At 41.3% G+C, this 18,676-nt stretch overlaps 1 protein-coding gene across 9 annotated transcripts in view; it reads right to left on the bottom strand.

The window, feature by feature from the left end:
* The window catches only part of CEP350 (centrosomal protein 350), an 80,766-nt gene extending 62,159 nt beyond the window's left edge, over positions 1–18,607 (bottom strand). For 6 of the 9 annotated variants that reach the window (XM_080407361.1, XM_080407359.1, XM_080407363.1 and 3 more), the window contains exons 1-4: positions 13,857–18,607; positions 3,085–3,170; positions 1,377–1,420; positions 328–442 (exon numbers count right to left, since the gene is read on the bottom strand). In XM_080407361.1, coding sequence (XP_080263487.1) covers positions 328–442; positions 1,377–1,420; positions 3,085–3,157 — 232 coding nt within the window. In that variant the 5' untranslated portion in view covers positions 3,158–3,170; positions 13,857–18,607. Of the gene's footprint in view, positions 1–327; positions 443–1,376; positions 1,421–2,664; positions 2,847–2,871; positions 2,939–3,084; positions 3,171–5,610; positions 5,707–13,856 lie in introns of those variants that run through there. The other 3 variants (XM_080407358.1, XM_080407364.1, XM_080407365.1) reach the window with 3 other exon arrangements.
* Between the last annotated feature and the right edge of the window lie 69 nt (positions 18,608–18,676).

An 18,676-nucleotide genomic window follows, 5' to 3' on the forward strand; every position in this document is an offset into this window, starting at 1 on the left:
AAAAATAAACAGCTAGCCCAGTGTAAACATAGGCATCTACAACCGTTACCCAAAACCGCCTCAAAAACATGGTAATGGAATGGGATAAGCACTGCTCACTCACAGTGGGGGAGAGTTCTCTCACTGCCTCTAACCAAGTGGCTATGATAGCACACCTTCCTTCCTAAGCTAAGGGAAGAAAACATTATTTTCTCCTGGGCAATTAGTGTTTCACGAATAAAGATCATTAGCAGGAGACAATTTACGGGCAGGGATGAGAAATCAAGTCTCCCCAGAATACAGTGGCTTCCCCCTGCCTTACGCGCCATGTCCGCAGCAATACATTACCCTTTCTGCTTATTTTCCTGCTACCGCTAGCAGAGGGCTTCTTGGCATCCATGACAGAATCAAATACAGCTGTGCTGGTGGGAGCTATTTCCAACTTGTTCTCTATATGACGCAGCTAGAATTTGAACATAAAGTTAGAATATTGCTTTCAATTTTTAAGCTACAGGGTTTTTTTCCCCCCTAAGATGACCAATTTCCCCCCATTTTCAAGAAGAATAGAACTGCAGGCAAAAGCAACTTCACAAGGCTGACGCTGCAAAACTGTATGGCCTTATGGCCAGAAACTACCTCAGACTATGAAGTTTTGTTTAAAAAGGTTATCTAAATCGGGTTTTGTTGCATACTGTTGTTTCCGTAAGTAGGCTGTTGTGAAAAAAAGAATAAAAACATGCCATTCAGAGTCTTAATGCTTGGCCTGAATGAAATATTAATTCCACTTGGAATAAATTCTATAATACTCTTTTCAAAAGAGAGCATGGTACCAGATTCCACATGTAAAACCCCACACCAATGCTCAGCTATTAAAAAAAGACAGGACAAGGCTATAGGAAAGAGCTGAATTCCCCAAAGAAACAAGCTGCTTGGCTTCAATGAGGCCAGGTTTTAGAAACTAGTATGGTATCTTAAGCATCTACTTCCCACAGAAAGACAGCAATTCCAGTGCTCAAAGATGGAAAATTATGAAATACACTAGTGGTGTCCCAATTTCTGACTGGTTTGGGTAAGCAGGAGAGAACAGTTTTTTCAAGTGTTCAGAAAAATGAGAAGTCACCTCTTTCTTAAACAGAAAGGTAATATTACGCTCAAGACTTTGCACATTTTACTACACTCAAGACTAAGCTTGCCATGGCAAAAACTTCTGCTGTATGTAGAAAACTTTTTCCAAGATGCAACCATGTTCAGCATGCATGTACTCCAACTGCTTGCCCTATTTTCAACTTGTTTAACAATCACTGAGCAAAATAATACTTTGGTTACAGCTTTTGTAGCCATTAACTGATTTGAAAAGGAGTAAGGAAAAAAAAAAGGAAAAAAAAATCAGTACTTACAGCAGCCTTAGTCTGAGAAAAAGTAGCCCATGCTGCGGTTAGATCTTACAGGGCAGAAACAAAGAAATAAATTTCTCATTAGTACATGGAAAACAATGAAATAAAACATTGCTTCAAAACAATTTCCATGGGCTCACTAATCAAGTTCTTTGCATGACTCAGTTCAGCCTGTAAATCTTCTCTATAAGAGGCTATTATTAGTCAAGACTCATCTTAACAGAGCAATAAAGTATTTAATGTAAAATGTAATGAGTTCACTAGATTAGGTTGAATGCATTATTACAGTTGAAAGCAAATCTACCACAAATTATAGAAGATATTTAGAAGATAAAATAAAGCTGGTTATCTACCCCAACACCAATATCTTATGTTTTCCCATTAGACTATAGTTTAACTATTTCTTTTCCCTTTTCATTTTCTTCTTCAGTAAACTAAGCATGAATACATGGTCACTGAAAGGCTCCACTCAAAAATCAAGCTTTGAACACGTGAATTTTGAATAGTAATCTTTTTGAACTGTACACCCTAGAAATAAAATACAAGCAATGTTTGCAAAGAACAAGCAGGAGGCACTAATCAGCTTCAGCCTTTTAATCTAAACATGTATCATGTGCCCTATGTGCAAGCTAGTTCAGTAGGATGCAGCAGCATTTTCTTCTAAAAATATTTACTTCCTCAGTTCCCCTCTTCTTTTGGTTTCTAATGGGTTTCTTCCAATCTAATAGTTTACACAATGCAACGTCCAAAACCTTACTATGCATCAGAACCATGGAGAGTAGTAGTACTAAAGTTTAAAAAAAAATGAAAAAAAAAACCCTTTTCTTGATAGTAAAAAACCTTCCCATTTCATTTGAGGTAAAATGCAACACCAGAAAGGAAGAGGGTCAAGGAAGTAGCATAGAAACAGCTTTGCTTTGACTTCAGGAGATGGTGGTTTATGTCTACAGAACATCTCAGTTCCACAAGGTACATAGTTTTAGAAGAAACTGAACGTATGACAGGAAACAATCAGCAATAATGTCTTCTTACAGATACAGATATATAATCTGTCTCTACCTTCAAAATAACTTCTGGAGTCCAGTTTTGTCATAATGTAGATCATAAGACTGATCTTGAACCACAGACTTAACATGAGACTCAGCTGCTCTGTAGACCACAGCTTTCTTCCTCTCAGGGACGTACTATAATTTATTTTTGCCCCCTCCTTTCCCAAATTACAGAGTAATCATGACAGTAAAAAGCTAACAGGATCTCTCCAGTTCAGGGAGACAAAAGTGCTGCAAGTCACCTTAGTGGGAATGTACTGCTGCTATTCAAGTGTCTTCAGCTCTTCACCACTTTGGAACTGAGGAAGAGTCAGGAGGAACTGCCTCTCAGGCTCTTCCTCACTTCTTCCAAGAGCCTACAGCTCCCAGTTTCTGTTCCTGCACTGTTCTTCCTTTACAGCACCCAGAAAAAAAAAATATCTGTCTCTGTGCCATCTTGGCAACCATACCATAGGCTGGCAATTCCTAATGCAGATCAGCAAATACTCTGTAGACCAAAGCATGAAACTGCTACCCCTGCAAAAAAAGAAGCCATATAACACATGGTCTTAGCTTTCAAATTGAGGCAGGAGAATGCTTTCTATAAAAGCTCCCCAAAGTTTCAAACAACTCATGATAAAACATCTTCACAAACAAGACAATAGAACAGAGAAAGTCCATACCTCTGGTAGCATCCTTGTTTTGGTTATGTCTTGGATTTTGTAGAGGCACCTCATTTGACTTGTTGCTCCACATTGTGTCAATTTAGCTACAAAAAAATAGTCATGTAAGAATCAAAGAAATATAAAGTGAGAACCAATGTATCTTACGCTAAAGAGAACATAACCTTGATCACTAAGATGAACGTTCAACTCATATGATTTCAAAAACACATCATGAACAAGATCAGAAAATTGGCACCAAATCACAAACGCGTTTACAACTTGCAGTTTTTCAGAAACCATGTAATTCTGTGGATAGACAAGGGTTTGCTTTTGTTCTTACTTGTTACAAATAAGAGTGAGCTTGATAAAAGAAACCCAGAGGTCACAGAATTTAGATCACAGCCGCGAGTATTCCAGCAAGTCTGAAGATGACCACACTGAAATGCTGCACATGAAGGGGTAACAGAGGCAGCACTGCATGGCTTGAACCTACAAACGTTTGGCAAAAATACCCAGTTCTGGCAATGACAGATGAATGTGTCACCTATCCCTGCTAAAGGAAAAGGCAGAACAGAACGGTGCAGCAGAACACTACAGCCAGGAAAGACAGACAGGACTGCAGCTGTCATTGTTTTCCTGTGAACTTCAAAGGCAAGACTCACAGTGAAACTGAAAAAGCGTGAACTCTGAGTAACAAACCAGGCAGCCGCTATTACCAAAGGAGTTTTTTTATAAAGGAGATTAAAAAAAAAAAAAAAAAGAAAAGCTACTCAATCAGGAAATATAATTTTTAAAAGAAAAGGCAGGTAATTTATGCAAATAGTTATTTCTTATTACTTTCATTGCAAAAGATGGGCTATCATATGGAAAGTTGTAACAGACTTTAAAGTGCTATGTAAGAAGAAAAGTAAGTTTAAGAGAGTGAAGAGGAGCTCATACAGCCAGCAAGAACTCTGATTAGTCATACTGCCACTACCTTCTCACCAAGGACCTCCTATCTGGTGGCACATTTACTGAGCTGTCTTCACAACAGTCTGAGGACATTTCTCTGTTAGGGAAAGAAAAATTAGATGACCACAGAATTCATACAGGAAGTTCTGGATGTCGGAAAGAGCCATAAAGGCACATTTTCTTCTTTCATGCACTCCCAGATATCATTTTCCTTAATTTTCTTAATGTCTGAAAATTTCTTTTGCTTTCATTTCCCTATATAGTGTGCCACACAAAAGGGCATTCAAATATAAAGGTCATTCTTTTGATAAAAGGTGACCAAATATCCCACAAAAAGAACATTGGGTACTAATTACTGGAACAGATCATTGCCTGTGTATTTTGACAAGGATTTTTATCATATATGGTTTTAAGGATACTTGCACTGACCAACAGTGAAGTTTGGTTCTCAAATTCAGTCACATAGCCTGTATTTATGGCAGCAAGTTATCCCACAAAACTGTTCTTATGCCCCAAGAATAACAAGAACACAGGGCTTTAAAAGATCTTCAGTTCTCACTTTAATCTTTAAAGAATACAAATATATGTTCAAAAGAGTGTGTAAAAGGTATGTGAGCTTATATGTGCACATACAGAAACACACACACATATTATTGAAGTCCACGATAATGCAGAAATTATAGAAAGAAGTGGGGGGTGTTTTGGTTTTTAAGTATCTAGTTATAGGCAGCAAGCCAATAGAAGTTAGAAAATTCTGCTTCTAGGGCAGGTGCTGCAGAGCTCATTCATGCAGAACTGCAGCTTTGTGCCTCACATCATTCATGCTCTAAACCACAACACCGCCCTGCCCTGGAAATCATCTAATTGCTCTTCTCCATCACTGGAGCAAAAATCTGTTTTCTACATTTGTAGCAGACCAAACACTAACAGATATGCAGGAACTTCCCATAAAGAACAGATTCTGAGAGCCGCTGAAAATGTCCTACTGTACCACTATCAGTTTCTTGCCATAACACAAACATAACAAATCCTGCTCAAAATGTAAATTTAGCATAACGGAACTTCTGGGCCAGCAACTGTTTCTTAAGGGATTAAGTATCCCTCTTCACATAATTGCATGGGATTTCTTCTTATCATTACAATTACTAGCACAGATAGGAGAACTTAGGGACTAGAATTATTATTACACACACAGAGATCTATATAGTTTATTTTATGATGCCCTGTGAATGTAGGATTGTAATATCTCTATGTATTCCCTAACTCTCTATGAAAAGTACCAGATTAATTAAAAATGTCTGAAATTGCTTGTTACACCTTTCACCCTGACAATCAAGTAAAAGCAGTTAACACTTTACCTAAGCTGAACAGAACGTAAGTCAGACAAACAGTGAACACACTTCTGAGAACACCTTAGTTCTACTAACAACTCAGATGTGTGCTGACAATCACAACGGTCAATAATTCTGTCTCAATGCCTTGGTTCAAAAGTATATGACATCCCTCTAGGAAAGGCCACTCAACCTCTCCTCCCTTCTGTACAAGCCACAAAGTAATCACAAAGCATCCTGCTTTATTTCTCCTAACAAATACCTGCAGTGCCGGCTCCGAGCGTACAATGCGACTCTTATTGGCATCAGTGCAGCCAGCTGAGATCCAACGAGCAGTTTTGCTTAACTCAGGTTGCTGCTGTTTGAAAAAAAGACATCTAAGAACAGAGCATTCTGGAGCTGTCTACAGTTTCAGGAAGGCAACACCACAGTAGTTTGCAATCGCAATGTAATCTCTGTAAGTGTAAGGGTTTGGGTTTTAGATGTCCCCCTCTCCCTCCTTTGGAAGGGTGGGAGAAACTTATCAGCTTTCCAAAACGTATCTACAAATTATGTTGATTCCCATCAACCTTTCAATTCCTACAGACTACTAGAAGAACTTCCTTCTATTGCTATAGCTTACATGAATATGCAGTACCCTACAAAAAACAAGTACTTGTATAATTCAATACTCTGCCTCTGCAAAAGTTAAACCAGACAGTAAAGACGCTTTAACGCTATCAAGGGTACAGCCAGGGGGTGGGGGAGAAAAAAGAAATAAATCAAGACACAGTACCATATCTGTCTATAGGACTTGTATGCAGGGTAGTCGACCAGTTAAACACTAAAATACACTGAAACAAATATTGATCAGAGAATAATACTAAAATTAAAAATTTATGCAAAGGAAGTTTAAATTCTTTTAAAAATACATTTTACATCAATACAAAATTTGTCACAAGGTCCCATGAAAAACTTTAAGAAGAAACACATTGTAAAAATTACATTCTGAAATGACTGCTTCAAAAAGATTTTTTTTACCAAACTAAATGATCCATCACTTTTTAATATAGATCTTAAAGAAGAGATTGAGCTCAATGGATGAAATGCCGAAGAACTTCTGGGGAGAAAGCAGTGATGGCAAAAGGTTATCTGCAGGTTTTTTGAAAAAAAGTGGACTGGGGAATTGGCAAAACCAATCTCCTGGTTATTTGATTGCTGGCTGGTAGAGACAGACATACTACATAGGTTCATTCAAGGCTGGTTTGCCAACCCTTGTCTTGGGTAAAGGGCTAAGACACAAACACCATTATGTTCTGACATTACAATCCCATGCCAAGTGCCCATCTCATTCTCTACACATGTGTATAAGACCAAACAAAAAAAATACACAACAGAAGGCACAGCAGAACTGCTGCAGATAAAGACCTAAGAGGAAACTAGCAAAGAAAGGATATACTCCAAATTCCTGGAAGAAACTGGGGGTGGGGGCACTGTGTGTGGACAGGGGACATGATAACCACTCTCTTCTGCAAACACTGTTCCTATGGGAAGGCACCGATGAGAACAGACGGATCAGAAAGCGCATGGGAAGGCACCAGGAAGGAGGAAACTGAAACAAAAAGAAAAACCACTGCCAAATAAAAAAGATGAGAAACCAGCCCTACATTTACTACCAAATATACCAAGGATGGCATTGAAAAGTACAACAGATAACAAAAAAACAAGTCAACATAGTTAAGAGGACAAAAGGAATTGAGAGATTATGGAAGTAGAAGGCACTTAGCAAAGGTAAATAAAAATGTGAAGAGATGAAAAACAGGGAGAGAAGCAGGATATAAAAAGGAAGAGAAAGACAGGAGGGAGAGAGAAACAGAATGAGCTTTTGAAGAACCAGCATAAGAGAGTGGCAAGAAGGAAGAAAATGGTATATTGGTCCAATAGTAAAGTTTTTCCAAGTATCCTTAGTATGATTTTTTTTTTAGTAGCATAGCCTCAGTAAAAAAAGGAAAGAGGAAACTCAGAAGTCATGGCACAGAAACAGGAGAGGAAACTGAATCAGAGTTTCAGAGAAGGCAGAGAATGTGAGCAAGAGATCACCCAGCGTTATTCTCACTACCATTTCGCGGTTATGAAAAAAAACCCCCAGTATGCATAAGGAACAGTATTCCACAAGAATTTGTTTGCTATAAAAACACAAGGGATACCACTAAAGAAAAGATGAAGCTTTGCGAAGAGTAGAGAAAGAAATGAATTCTTAGTATTTACTTCTATGGGATATTCTTAGGTGTTTAATCCCCAAAGAGGCAGGTTTTCCTACGAAATGGGTTCACAGTGCAGAGGCCCGCAATAAGGCAGCAGTGCCAATAAACGAAACCATCTTTCCCTTTCTTTATGCCTTGGTCTCTCATGCCTTATTCAGGCAGAAAGTCAATGGGATTATATGGTAAAGCAACGTGGACTGGGAATCTGGTAAGGTCTGACAATAGATAAAACTATTAAAGCAAAAAGAACGTAACCACTATGTCATACCATGAGCTACAACCCCCATGCAAGCAGAATGAGAAGGAATGGAAACACTGGGGAACAGCTGGATCAGTCCCAGTCCTGTACTAGCTGCTGCTGCGTACCATAAACCATGGTTGTTCCCCTAGAACAAATGCCTGAAGCTGCTACTGCCTTTACCTCGAGGAGAGTGAGTGGCACTGGGGAAAACAAGAACCATTCCCATCACCTTCTTCTTACCAGTGGAGATACCACTGGAGCTCAAGGGCAACACAGGAGTCCATACACCCCGCTACCATGTATCCTATTGCACCCATGACTCACACAGCGCAGACAACTTGTCCACAGGGGAAATGGGCTGAGACAAATAAAAGGTTTTAGGGATGTTTTTTTCCTGTTTACAAAAATATTTTACATTTCCACATACAAATAATTGAAAGTTGACTTCTGAATCTTAAAGACCCTCCAGAGCTCTGCCTGTGCAGCTACAGCTCTGCATTACTGGCAGTAACAGACACACACAGGTGGACAGACACAATCAGACCTTAGTCAAGCAAACTATTTTTCTGAGCCAGCCCACTGAAAGTGATGGAATTTCTATTTAAAGATGCCAGAAACACTTTCCATGTCTTCTCAAATACCACAGAATACAATTTATGATGATATGCTTGAGTCTGGAATACAAATACCTTTACCTACTCATTTTTCTGGAATCCAAGCCTTTACCATACTGCATTATCCCACTTAAATAAGAGCTAAAAATATCCATAATATGTTGTTTTAAGACTTTTTTTTGGTTATGTTTATGGGCTTTTAAAATGTTTTTAATATATCAGTAACATACTGGGTTGTGGGTTTTTTTGGCCTCAACATGTTTTGAGAAAATTTTGTCTCTCAAGGCAATTAGACGCAGGTGATTTACTGACCTTCCTCAGGACTGAGGACAAGTTCCAGCACAACAAACAAATACGTGAGATATTTGTCAAAAAAGTGCCACATCTCCTGAATCTCTAGCCGACTCAGCAGAATCAGGTGGGTCCTTCCCCCACCCTTTTTCAATGTTCATTTATATAATAAGCCTTCAAATGAAATGTATTTCAGGGGCAAAGGTTCTTAAAGGAAGTTAATATTCAAAATTCAAGTACAGCTCCAACTGCACGATGCTTCACAGACACAATCTTCATCTTAACACTTCTCTACCACAGGATTTCAAGTCTGTAATCTCTGCTTTGCTCCTCCAAAATTGTTTCTACTACAAAGCTGGGGATTTTTCTTCTCAGGATTTTTAAGTGGTGCTGAGCTAAAAAGTCAGTGAGTTCAAACTATTTGGAGTGCCTTTATACGTAGTTTTTCTGGTATTTAATCTGACTGGCTGCTAATTCTATTTGACTTAGATATATTTTACCGGTCCAGACTACACTGCACCCCAAGAGTGGGGCTCTATGTAAAGACAATGGACACAATTACGTAAAATTGATGCAAGACAAATCTGAAGTAACAAACATCAACAATTCGCAAGGAGCTTTTGCATGTTAGCTACTCTGAATAAGTAAAAGTTTTGATAATACGCAGTATTTTGTCTCATAATGCAAACAGTAAATATACCAGAACTCACATTCCAATCACTACGATTTTGGAAAACAGTAAGTAAAACCAAAAAAAGCTTCAAAAGTGAAAGAAACACACCAACAAAAGTTGATCTGTCTTAAGCTAGAAAACCATTTAAAAAGCTTTTAGGGATATTGAGGTACTATTAAAAAAAATGAGCCATCAAGATACAACACACATGCAAACAGAAAAGTAGTAAAGAATTTCAAAGCACATGTCACTACCTCTAGCTGTTAACCAGGAAGATAAATTACATCAACAGTCATACACCCATCAAATGTCAGAAAATACAGAAGAAAAATACAAATATGTTTCCTAGAGCTGTAAGATTAAATCACTGGCATTAGCCAGCTGCTAAATTTGCATTCAAACTATAGTGAGGATTTTTTCTATAAATGAAACATTTCTCAATCTGATTCTCTCCAACTGTACATGAGGATGGACATTTACAATGCCATTCTGCCACAAGATGACATGGCAACTTGCGCAGAAGTGTCTCTGATGCATCACAAGTGATGCAAAAGTGATGAAAAAAAACCCTGGCACTAAAAATGGATTAGCAGTTTTACTGAAAGTAAAATGCATTGAATGTCTTACGCTGCTACATCACATGCTAGGAGGTACTCTGAGGAAACCTATTGAAATGAATGTTGTGACAGCTAGTGAAACTCGATTCATTGTTCACGAAGAAATCGAGTACAAAGGCACAGATAATGCATCTGTTTATTAAGGAGATGCACACAAGGGTTTGCCTATCCATTCAGAAGTTCTGTATTTTCTTTGACTTCAAAGACCTTAGCATTTATGATGGAAAAGAAAATAAGCAACATACCCTCATTTCAAGAGCAAATAAAACACTCCTGCATTTGTTTCCTTGGCCTTCAAAACAAAAGTTCACTCAGTCCCATCTCCAGTTACTAGAAACTGCACAGTAGATTTCAATTCTTGCAGCCCATAATAAATCCATTCAGCAGAATATGCTCAAATTCTTCAAGTCCTGTTATCAGCTCAAAAGGAACAGTCCACTCGGAGGGAATCTTCATGGAACTCACAAGCAATCCTCTCAGCCAAGTACAAGAACCAGACCTGCCAATTTTGGGAGTCTAAGACAACAGCTTTCAACTGCTCAACAATACCAAGCACATACAAGCAGAGCAGCAACTTTATCTGCATCTGTGTCAACTACAGACTGATGGCTATTTTTTTGTCAAATCAGAATAAAGTGCATGAAAACTTCAGGGAAAATATGCCAAATGTCACTCTCTCAAGTTTGACGCCTTCGCTTTGAAATTGCATTCAGAAGTAGTGTCTGAAAAACATCTCAATGACATGAGATGTGAAAAGAAAAAAAAAACAACAAACCAAAACCCCATGACAAGGTGAACAGTGACCACCAGCTGTGTCTCTGACCTGGAATTACAAAGACTGATACCAGGACTCTGCTGAGAAGACACTTTCTTGAACTAGCTAAAAACAGCAATAAAATATTTTCTCATATTTAAATAATTCTATCCCATTAAAAGCTTTAAAGCAACTAAACCCTAAATCCAGACTTTTCTGTTTCAGCATACTTCCACCTAATGTATTTTGCTATTAGCAATCATAACACATCATGTTAATGACTGGAAAATATCAGAGAAAAACTTTTTTTAAGCTTTTACACTCTTTTGCCATGGATCGAACTTAGTGTGAAATTCTGCCATCAGTGAGGAGTGTTCTTCCGAAGCTAAAACACACCAGAATTTTTGTTAGCATTCAGTAAGTTTCAACTGACATCGCATAATTGATTAGTTAATTTATTTGCTCTATTCTTTCCCCAGTATATTGATAAAGGTTTCAAACTTATGCATACAAGTAAGTTTATTCTCAATCCAGTAGTCCGTTGAAGTCTATTACATCAATAGCACAATGAGAAAGATATATGTATCTTCCAAGCACTTGCATCTGTTCTATGGATAAATTTTATACTCGTTGTGATCCAGCCACATGCCTAATATATTAACTATACCGGAAAGGTTTTCTCTCTGCACTCAACTACCAAAACCCTTCTGTTATCGTTATTAAACCACTATACCTGTTCTCCTATTAATACACCCTAGACGGGTTTGAATAGCATTAATTATATTAGCTCATGTACATTAGTAGCACAGTTCAAACAGCATTGCTGTACTGATAAAAAAAAGTCATGCTCCTGATGTAAATTTCTAAGGTAGAGTTGAGATTGAACAACTTGGCAGTGATGAAGGAATGCATATATTCCTCCCCACCTTCCCCAGCAAACTTGTGACTCCTCTGTGATAGATGCAGTGCTCATCTGATTGCATCACAAGCCAGTCCAGCTCACTAACCCAGCAGAAAATTATTCACTCCTTTTTTTTGGTTGGGTTGGTTTTCTACCAGTTTACCAAACTGAGTCAGGCTGCTGCACAATCAATGCCAGAACTGGTCAAAGGGGGGGAAGAGAAGCAGCAACAGCACATCATGCTCACTCACCTTATGTTGTACAACTTCACCTAACTGCCACTGATACAGCAATATAAAATAGCTCGAGGGCTATGCATACTAACTCTCCTGATGTCAAACACATGCCTAACTTTAAAGATGTTAACAGGACTACAGCCTCATCTGGGCACACTAAAGTCAATGAGACTAATCACGTTAACAACTTTATCCACAGGTGTGTTTGACATAACTTTCTCAGGTGCAAGGAGACACAGAAAGTTCAGTATACGCAAGTCAATAAAACCTTTAGAGTAGATGCAGCAATTCCAAGATTAAAGTCTTACCTATTTAAGGTATGCTTTTACTACGGTGGCACAAATTGCTGATCAAGTTATCTGAAGACGTGAACGACACCATCCACGCTGGGACTGTTCTATCTGTAAAGTCTTTCCAGTGTTACAGTGGCAAACTTAAGCTATGCACCAAAGCTTAGTAAGCTTAGTAAAGCAAATCCACACAAAGTGTTTTTATAGTTTTAAAATCACATTCCTTCAGTTAACACTACACCTAGCCTAGGGAGTCTACCAGATCTACACCAATCAGCAGTATAATTTCCGCAGTACCATGGCCCCTTGTAGAAATGTGTCATTGCTACATAAATTAAGTTGCTCTATTTAGTGGATGCAGCATACCTTTGTTTAAGGTAGCGTCACAGAAACTGAAGCCTTCAACAGTTTACAGTGTTTGCGTGGCCACACCCTCAGTTGCATTTAATTATCTAAAGCATGACCTAATGAAACTGTTGTAGCAACCAGAACTGTATGAACGAGCAAGCAGTTCACGTAACTGAGCCTGTCCATGCAGACAGACCGACAGAACATTCTGAGCTCACATGCAAAACAACAATCAAGCACCCGACTGTCTACAGCTCCAGCATGCCTGTCCCACAAGTATTATACTTTTGGTTGCTGTAGGCTCTTGAATGAGTTTTCAAGCCTGTATGCTCTCAGGCACTGTGAAGGAATTTAAGATGATAAAAATGCAGAACTGAGCGAAGTTGCAAATTTTCAATTGCAAGACACTGGATGGTTCATCTACACAATGAAGCTGTTTAACACATAAACCTCTATGTGCATGTATGTACGCGACGTGCCAGGAGACACTTGCTCACCGAGATAGAGCTTATATCCAAAGACAAAGACAGATAAACTATTCCAGAAGAAATACATCAACAGTAGGCTTTGTACCACAGAAAACTGCACCCACAGAAGAAAAAGCCACAGTCACACTAGCATAAAAACCTCCACGCCAACAACAGCCAAGATGAAATGACAACAAAGTCACAAAGCACTCGGGGCAGATGCTACCCAAGGATGCAAAGACGCACTTTTAGCGGGCTGACACCAAGCGATCCCAGTCCTCCTCCGCAGCCCAGCCAGCCCCAGCCCAAGGGCAGGAAGCCCCCCGTGCCCTCTACACATTTAAACTTTAAAAGCGCCGTCGCAAGCCCGGCGCAGTCCAGCGGGGCGGCTGCCGAGGGGGGCCCGGCCCGGGGCAGCGCTGGGGGCGGACAGCGAGCCGAGCCGGCGCGGCTCCCCCGAAAAGCCTGGTTCCGGCGGTTTTCCCATACAAGGCGACAACAGTGGAACCAGAGCTGCCCGACCCTCCGCCTTCCTCCGCCACCCCTGATATAACCAGCAGGAGAAAACAAGTTAAAACTGGAAGAGGAAAGAGACTTCAAGGCTGAGGCGGGTGAGGCAGAGGGCGGCGGAGCCCGGCGGCGGCACCAGCGGAGGCCGAGCCAAGTGACAGCCGGCAGCACCGCCGGCACCTGGGCCGCCGGCACCCCGGGCCGCCGAGCCCCCGCCAGCAGCCGAACCCGGCCCCGCCCCGGCCCCTCACGGGACAGCAACGGCCGGCGGCGCCGGGCCGAGCGCGGCCTGGGGCGGCGGCGGCGCGGGGGAGCCTCCTCACCTGGTCGTGGCGGCGATCGACGCCCGCTGCCCCGGGGGCAGGTCCCGGCACATCCCGCAGAAGCAGACAGCAGGGCGGCGGGAGCTGGCGGCGCCCCGAACTCGGCTCCGCTGACCGCCGGCGCGCAGCCCCCTCAGCGGCGCCAGCCCGTCGCCATTACCGGCCAGCAACTGACACGGAGCGGCAGCGGCGGCGAGAGCGGCGGCGCGGGGCAGGGCGGGAGCGAGCGGCCAAATCTCGCGAGAACTGGCCCTGCCGCGGACCTTCCCAACATGGCGGCGTGACGCCGCTCCCCCTCGCCTGCGGCCGCGGCCATGCTGGCTGCAGCGCGGCCTCCCAGCCGAGCAGCGGGGCGGCCGGCGGCGGCGCCCCCGGGGAGCAGCCTATCCCGCTGAGGAGCGGAGCCCGGCGCCGCTGGTGCAGCCGGGGTGGCGGGGAGGGCTGAGGGCGGCGCCGGCCCAGCGCACCTTTCACGAGGCCCGGCTTCCCCCCTGTCACCTCAGGGGCCGGGGAGGTTCGGGCCCTGGCAAACCTCCCTGAGCCCCGCAGGGGTTTGCCAGTATGTTCCTCAAAGCTTTTTTTTTTTTTTTCTTTCCTTCCCCCCGACGGCTGTGCAGGCTTGACTTGCCGGTTCAGTCCACACGCAAATGATATCAAAATAAAGAGCCGTGGCAGAGCTCTGGGTTTGGATGCAAGAACGGGACTTCGCAATGTTTATTAAACCTCAGCTGCAGAGCGGTGCCAGCGCTGATGCTGGCATTCCCGAAGCAGCTTCAGTCGAAACTAGGGCACCACTTTTTAGTCATTTGTATTCATAGCTAAGTCATCTTTATAAAAATAATCTTTCTTTTTTCCCAAATGAAAGTGGCTCCGATTACAGCTTCCCAGTTGCCAAATTTAAGTTTAAATAAACAACATTTGCAAAACTTCAGAGATGACTACCACCAGCTTAATTTCCCTTTTAACAGTCATTACAAACCCCAAAGAGTTTGTTAGGATACTACTTTCTGTTGCAGATTCCACCCCGAAGACGCATTAAAGCCACCCACATTTCAAAAATAGGTTTAAGATGTTATCCAGCTATAACAAAATTATTTCCACTGAAGAAGGGAAGTTGTTAGAATAGGGGAAAAAAATATATTCTTCCTACAGTTATTTTGGGAATGTCTCCTTCAGGGTTTGTCTACAACTTCACCAGAGTCTGGTTTTCAGTCATTAGCACGACTGACTACAGATGCCCAATTTCTTGGGGGAGCACAGGGGTGGAGAGTTATCTACCCAACTACTAAAGAATCACTAAAACTGAGGCTTTTTTTTTCTTAACCAAAAAAGATTAAACAATTTTTACATAGCCTCCCCTCTAGTGAATGGTCAACACTTTGCATATAAATTATTTCAGTAAGGGAACACCATCCGAAAACACCCTAAACACCAAGAGACCATTACTGCTGTGAAGCTTAGGCAATGCAGAACTAAATCATGTCACAATTACAGGATACACATTTAACCTTAGTTTGTGTATGTAAAAGAACCAAATTAATTACAGCGTATATTTTCCAGCGTCAGCAAACCTCCTTTGAAACAAAATATAAGGTTGAGATGTCAGTGCTTAAACCTTTGAAAACTATTTTGTTTTGCCTGATAAGGGAAAAAGTACTTGAATACCAGAAGATGAGCACAGCTCCAATGGGAAAAAGTGGGAAGTAGGGCCTAATTCCCTCCCGAGTTGTCAAAGAGCAAATCTACTCCTCACAAACACAGGAGAAGACTGTAAGTAATAATAATAATAATGACAATTTCAGACAATGAAAACAGTATTACTACAGTCTATGGAAGCCCTGATTGCAGACTAGGGCAAATTACATTATTACATTCCCCGTCATCACCTAGCGTTGTCTTAAATTCACTGCTTAATATTGCCGGATTGGCAACCTATTTAAATTATTCAGCACTTTAGTAATGCACCTACCTCTTTAATTATGCTTTTAAACATAGTTTCTCTTTTCTGCTTGGAAGCAGTTAATCTAGTTTCATGCTCCTCCTTTTCATCTTCAGGCAAACATCACATTAGGATTTTCTCAAACATCAAAATCATTTGTTTTCTGTCGAAGTTAAAAAGGAATGTTTGTCTACTGGTTTTACTTCTATATGGCTTATATTTATTCTCTGTATCTGCCAGTGGAACTGAATTGTAAAACTTTCCAAAGAGTCCCTACCAATGAGCAGAAAGGTCTGATAGGCAAACATCACACGAAAAGAGAAGAGAAAGACATTCTTACAGAAAATGCAATCATCTTGTGAAATTCTTCAAGATTAGAAATAAACTTTTACCTTCAAATAGCCCCACCTGAGAGAAAAAGAACGGAACACACTCCAGTTTGATGAACTGCTCATTAACTAGCGAAGGAACGGAGATAACTGCAGCAAGCACTGCCCAAGCACTGAAAGTAGAGGATGGAGACAGATACTAAGTTAAAAGTAAAGAGCCACAATCTCATCTTACGCTAACTTGGTTATTGCAGCTTTCAGAGAGAGGTTTGGAAAGTTTTCCACTCCATACTACTCTTGCGCACCCCTTCTAAAATTAGAAAGGGGCAGCTGGCTATTGCAGCCAAAAGATCGGCTCAAGCCCCCCAGACTCCCCCCCTCCTTTCCTTGACTGACATGGCTCCCAAGAGCCATGGAGGAATTTGGGGAAGGGTGCTTCCACCTGTTGGACATGGAATGAGGTTGTTCAGTCCTTCAATTATAAATCCAACTGTCAGGAGCTGACAATAAAACAAGACACAGGACAGCTGTGAGGACTACGGGATCCAACCCCCACCTCCTGCTCCATACTCCTACAATTCTGCAGTTTGTCTTACAGCAGAAACAATGCATGAAAATTGTTCTTACATGATTCAGGCTTATAAAATAAAGGGATCACTTCAGATTTGTTCTCAGTTTTCCAGCTGTGCTACACAGTCCTAGCACAGCATCTGGCAAGTTGTTTATGTATCATTACACACCTCCAAACCCCGATTCTTTATTCCCCCAAATAAAGCATGCTGGCGATTGCGCCGCAGATGGTGCATATAGCTGCATTCTGTATAGCAAATACTTTTATGCCTACCTTAACATGGAGCTCACCTGCCCTTTTACACTCAGTTTGAGCTGAATCTTTTATTACTTCAAAACAAACCTACTTTTCAGAAATAGAGATGAAAACCACAACTTTTTAATTTGTGAAAAATGATAAAATGCTTTTGTTGGCATGAAAAAAAAATTAGTCCTTTTAACGAACCTGCTTAGCATGCTCGAAACTCCACTGCTCAGTGCAACATGACTCAGAGCAGGGTGTGAGAGACAAGGTAACAACAGACAGGGCTGCGCATTGTTCTGGGTGCCTTTCAGGACAACCACTGCTGAGGAAATACAGGTATTGCCACCCCCCAGGTGCTCAAAGGTGACAGCAGGAGAGGGGCCACGCTCCACCTTCCACCTGGGATGGCTATCTGCAAGGGGGCTTTGGCCAGCTACAGGGGTCTGTCTGCTGGCAACGCAAGGAGCAGTCTGACTGCATTTTCCAGTTCAATTTGCAGAGTGCTGGAAATTTTGTCTGCAAATTGATGTGTAGCTGGTTCGGCTCCCCAAAGATTATGTTCTGCCCAAAGTTTGTACCTTGTAAGGCCACAGAACAAGAAACATCCCCTTTTGAGTCCCAAGGCCAGACCTGGTGTCTTTGTCTATGTAAGCACATTTTTGTTGTCAAAGACCAATTTGCTGATCTGCTGACACTTAGTGACAGTTCAACTTCAGATGTGAGATTTCCCTAGAAGAAGCCAAAGTATTTTACAGTTTAGAAAACATCAAATGGCTATGCTTACTGCAGGCAATGAAATAATTATACAAGGAGGATAGTAATCAGCTGCCTGTGAGCAACACAGACAGACATTACTCTTCACCTCTGGCTGAGGAGGAGTTACTTAATGAGATCTGCATTAAGTACCTGTGGACATTTAATGACAGCCTTTAAAGGACAAAGCCACAAACAGCTACAAGAAGGACCTACTAGTTCTAGACCAGGAACAGTCTTCTAATCCTGAGCCTTTCCCATCCTCCAGAAGGGGCTACTGCATATACCAATTTGCTTCGGATTTATCTTTCCCTACAGTTAACAAAAAAAAGCAGCTCTATTCTCCTTTGTCTACATTACATAGAACTTTATATCTTTAGTTTCCAGGCACCTTCCTACTTTTTCTTAAAACGGGTACATAGCTCTTTAATACCCCATAATCGGGGGGCAGGGGGTGCAGTTTTAGAAACAGAAAATAACCTGGATTACGTGTTTTACTTGTATAACAGCATGGAATCTCCTGCCTTCATGTCACCACTTTGTCTTTTTTTGTGGTTGCCACTTCTGCTCGTTATATACTTTTTTCCTAAGCTCGTTTGCAGTAAGACTCTCCCTCCAGCCAGTTCACAGTGCACTAGTTTGCACCAGCAGAGGTACAGGAACATGCAGCTAGGAGTGGAACAAGAATGAAGTCATCCCTTTTGTCAGCTGCTGACTCTCGTATCAGACTAATGAAGCAAGTGAACCATATCTTATCATTAGTTCCAGCTGAAATCAGAACTGAGGAATTAGTACAAGAACACCAAGTAAAAGACAATTCAGAATTGTTACAATTTCCTGAAGTGTTCCCTGTTAGAGAAAAGCCCTGATATTATCAAATAAATGCATCTGCATCTCAGTATCTACCACTCCACTCAAGTTTCTTAAATTTTGGAAAAGGTTGTACATTTTAGGTGTGTGTATTTGGTCAAAGGCAAAAGAAACA

This window comes from Falco punctatus (assembly GCF_963210335.1).
Source record: "Falco punctatus genome assembly, chromosome: 11".
NCBI lineage: Eukaryota > Metazoa > Chordata > Aves > Falconiformes > Falconidae > Falco > Falco punctatus.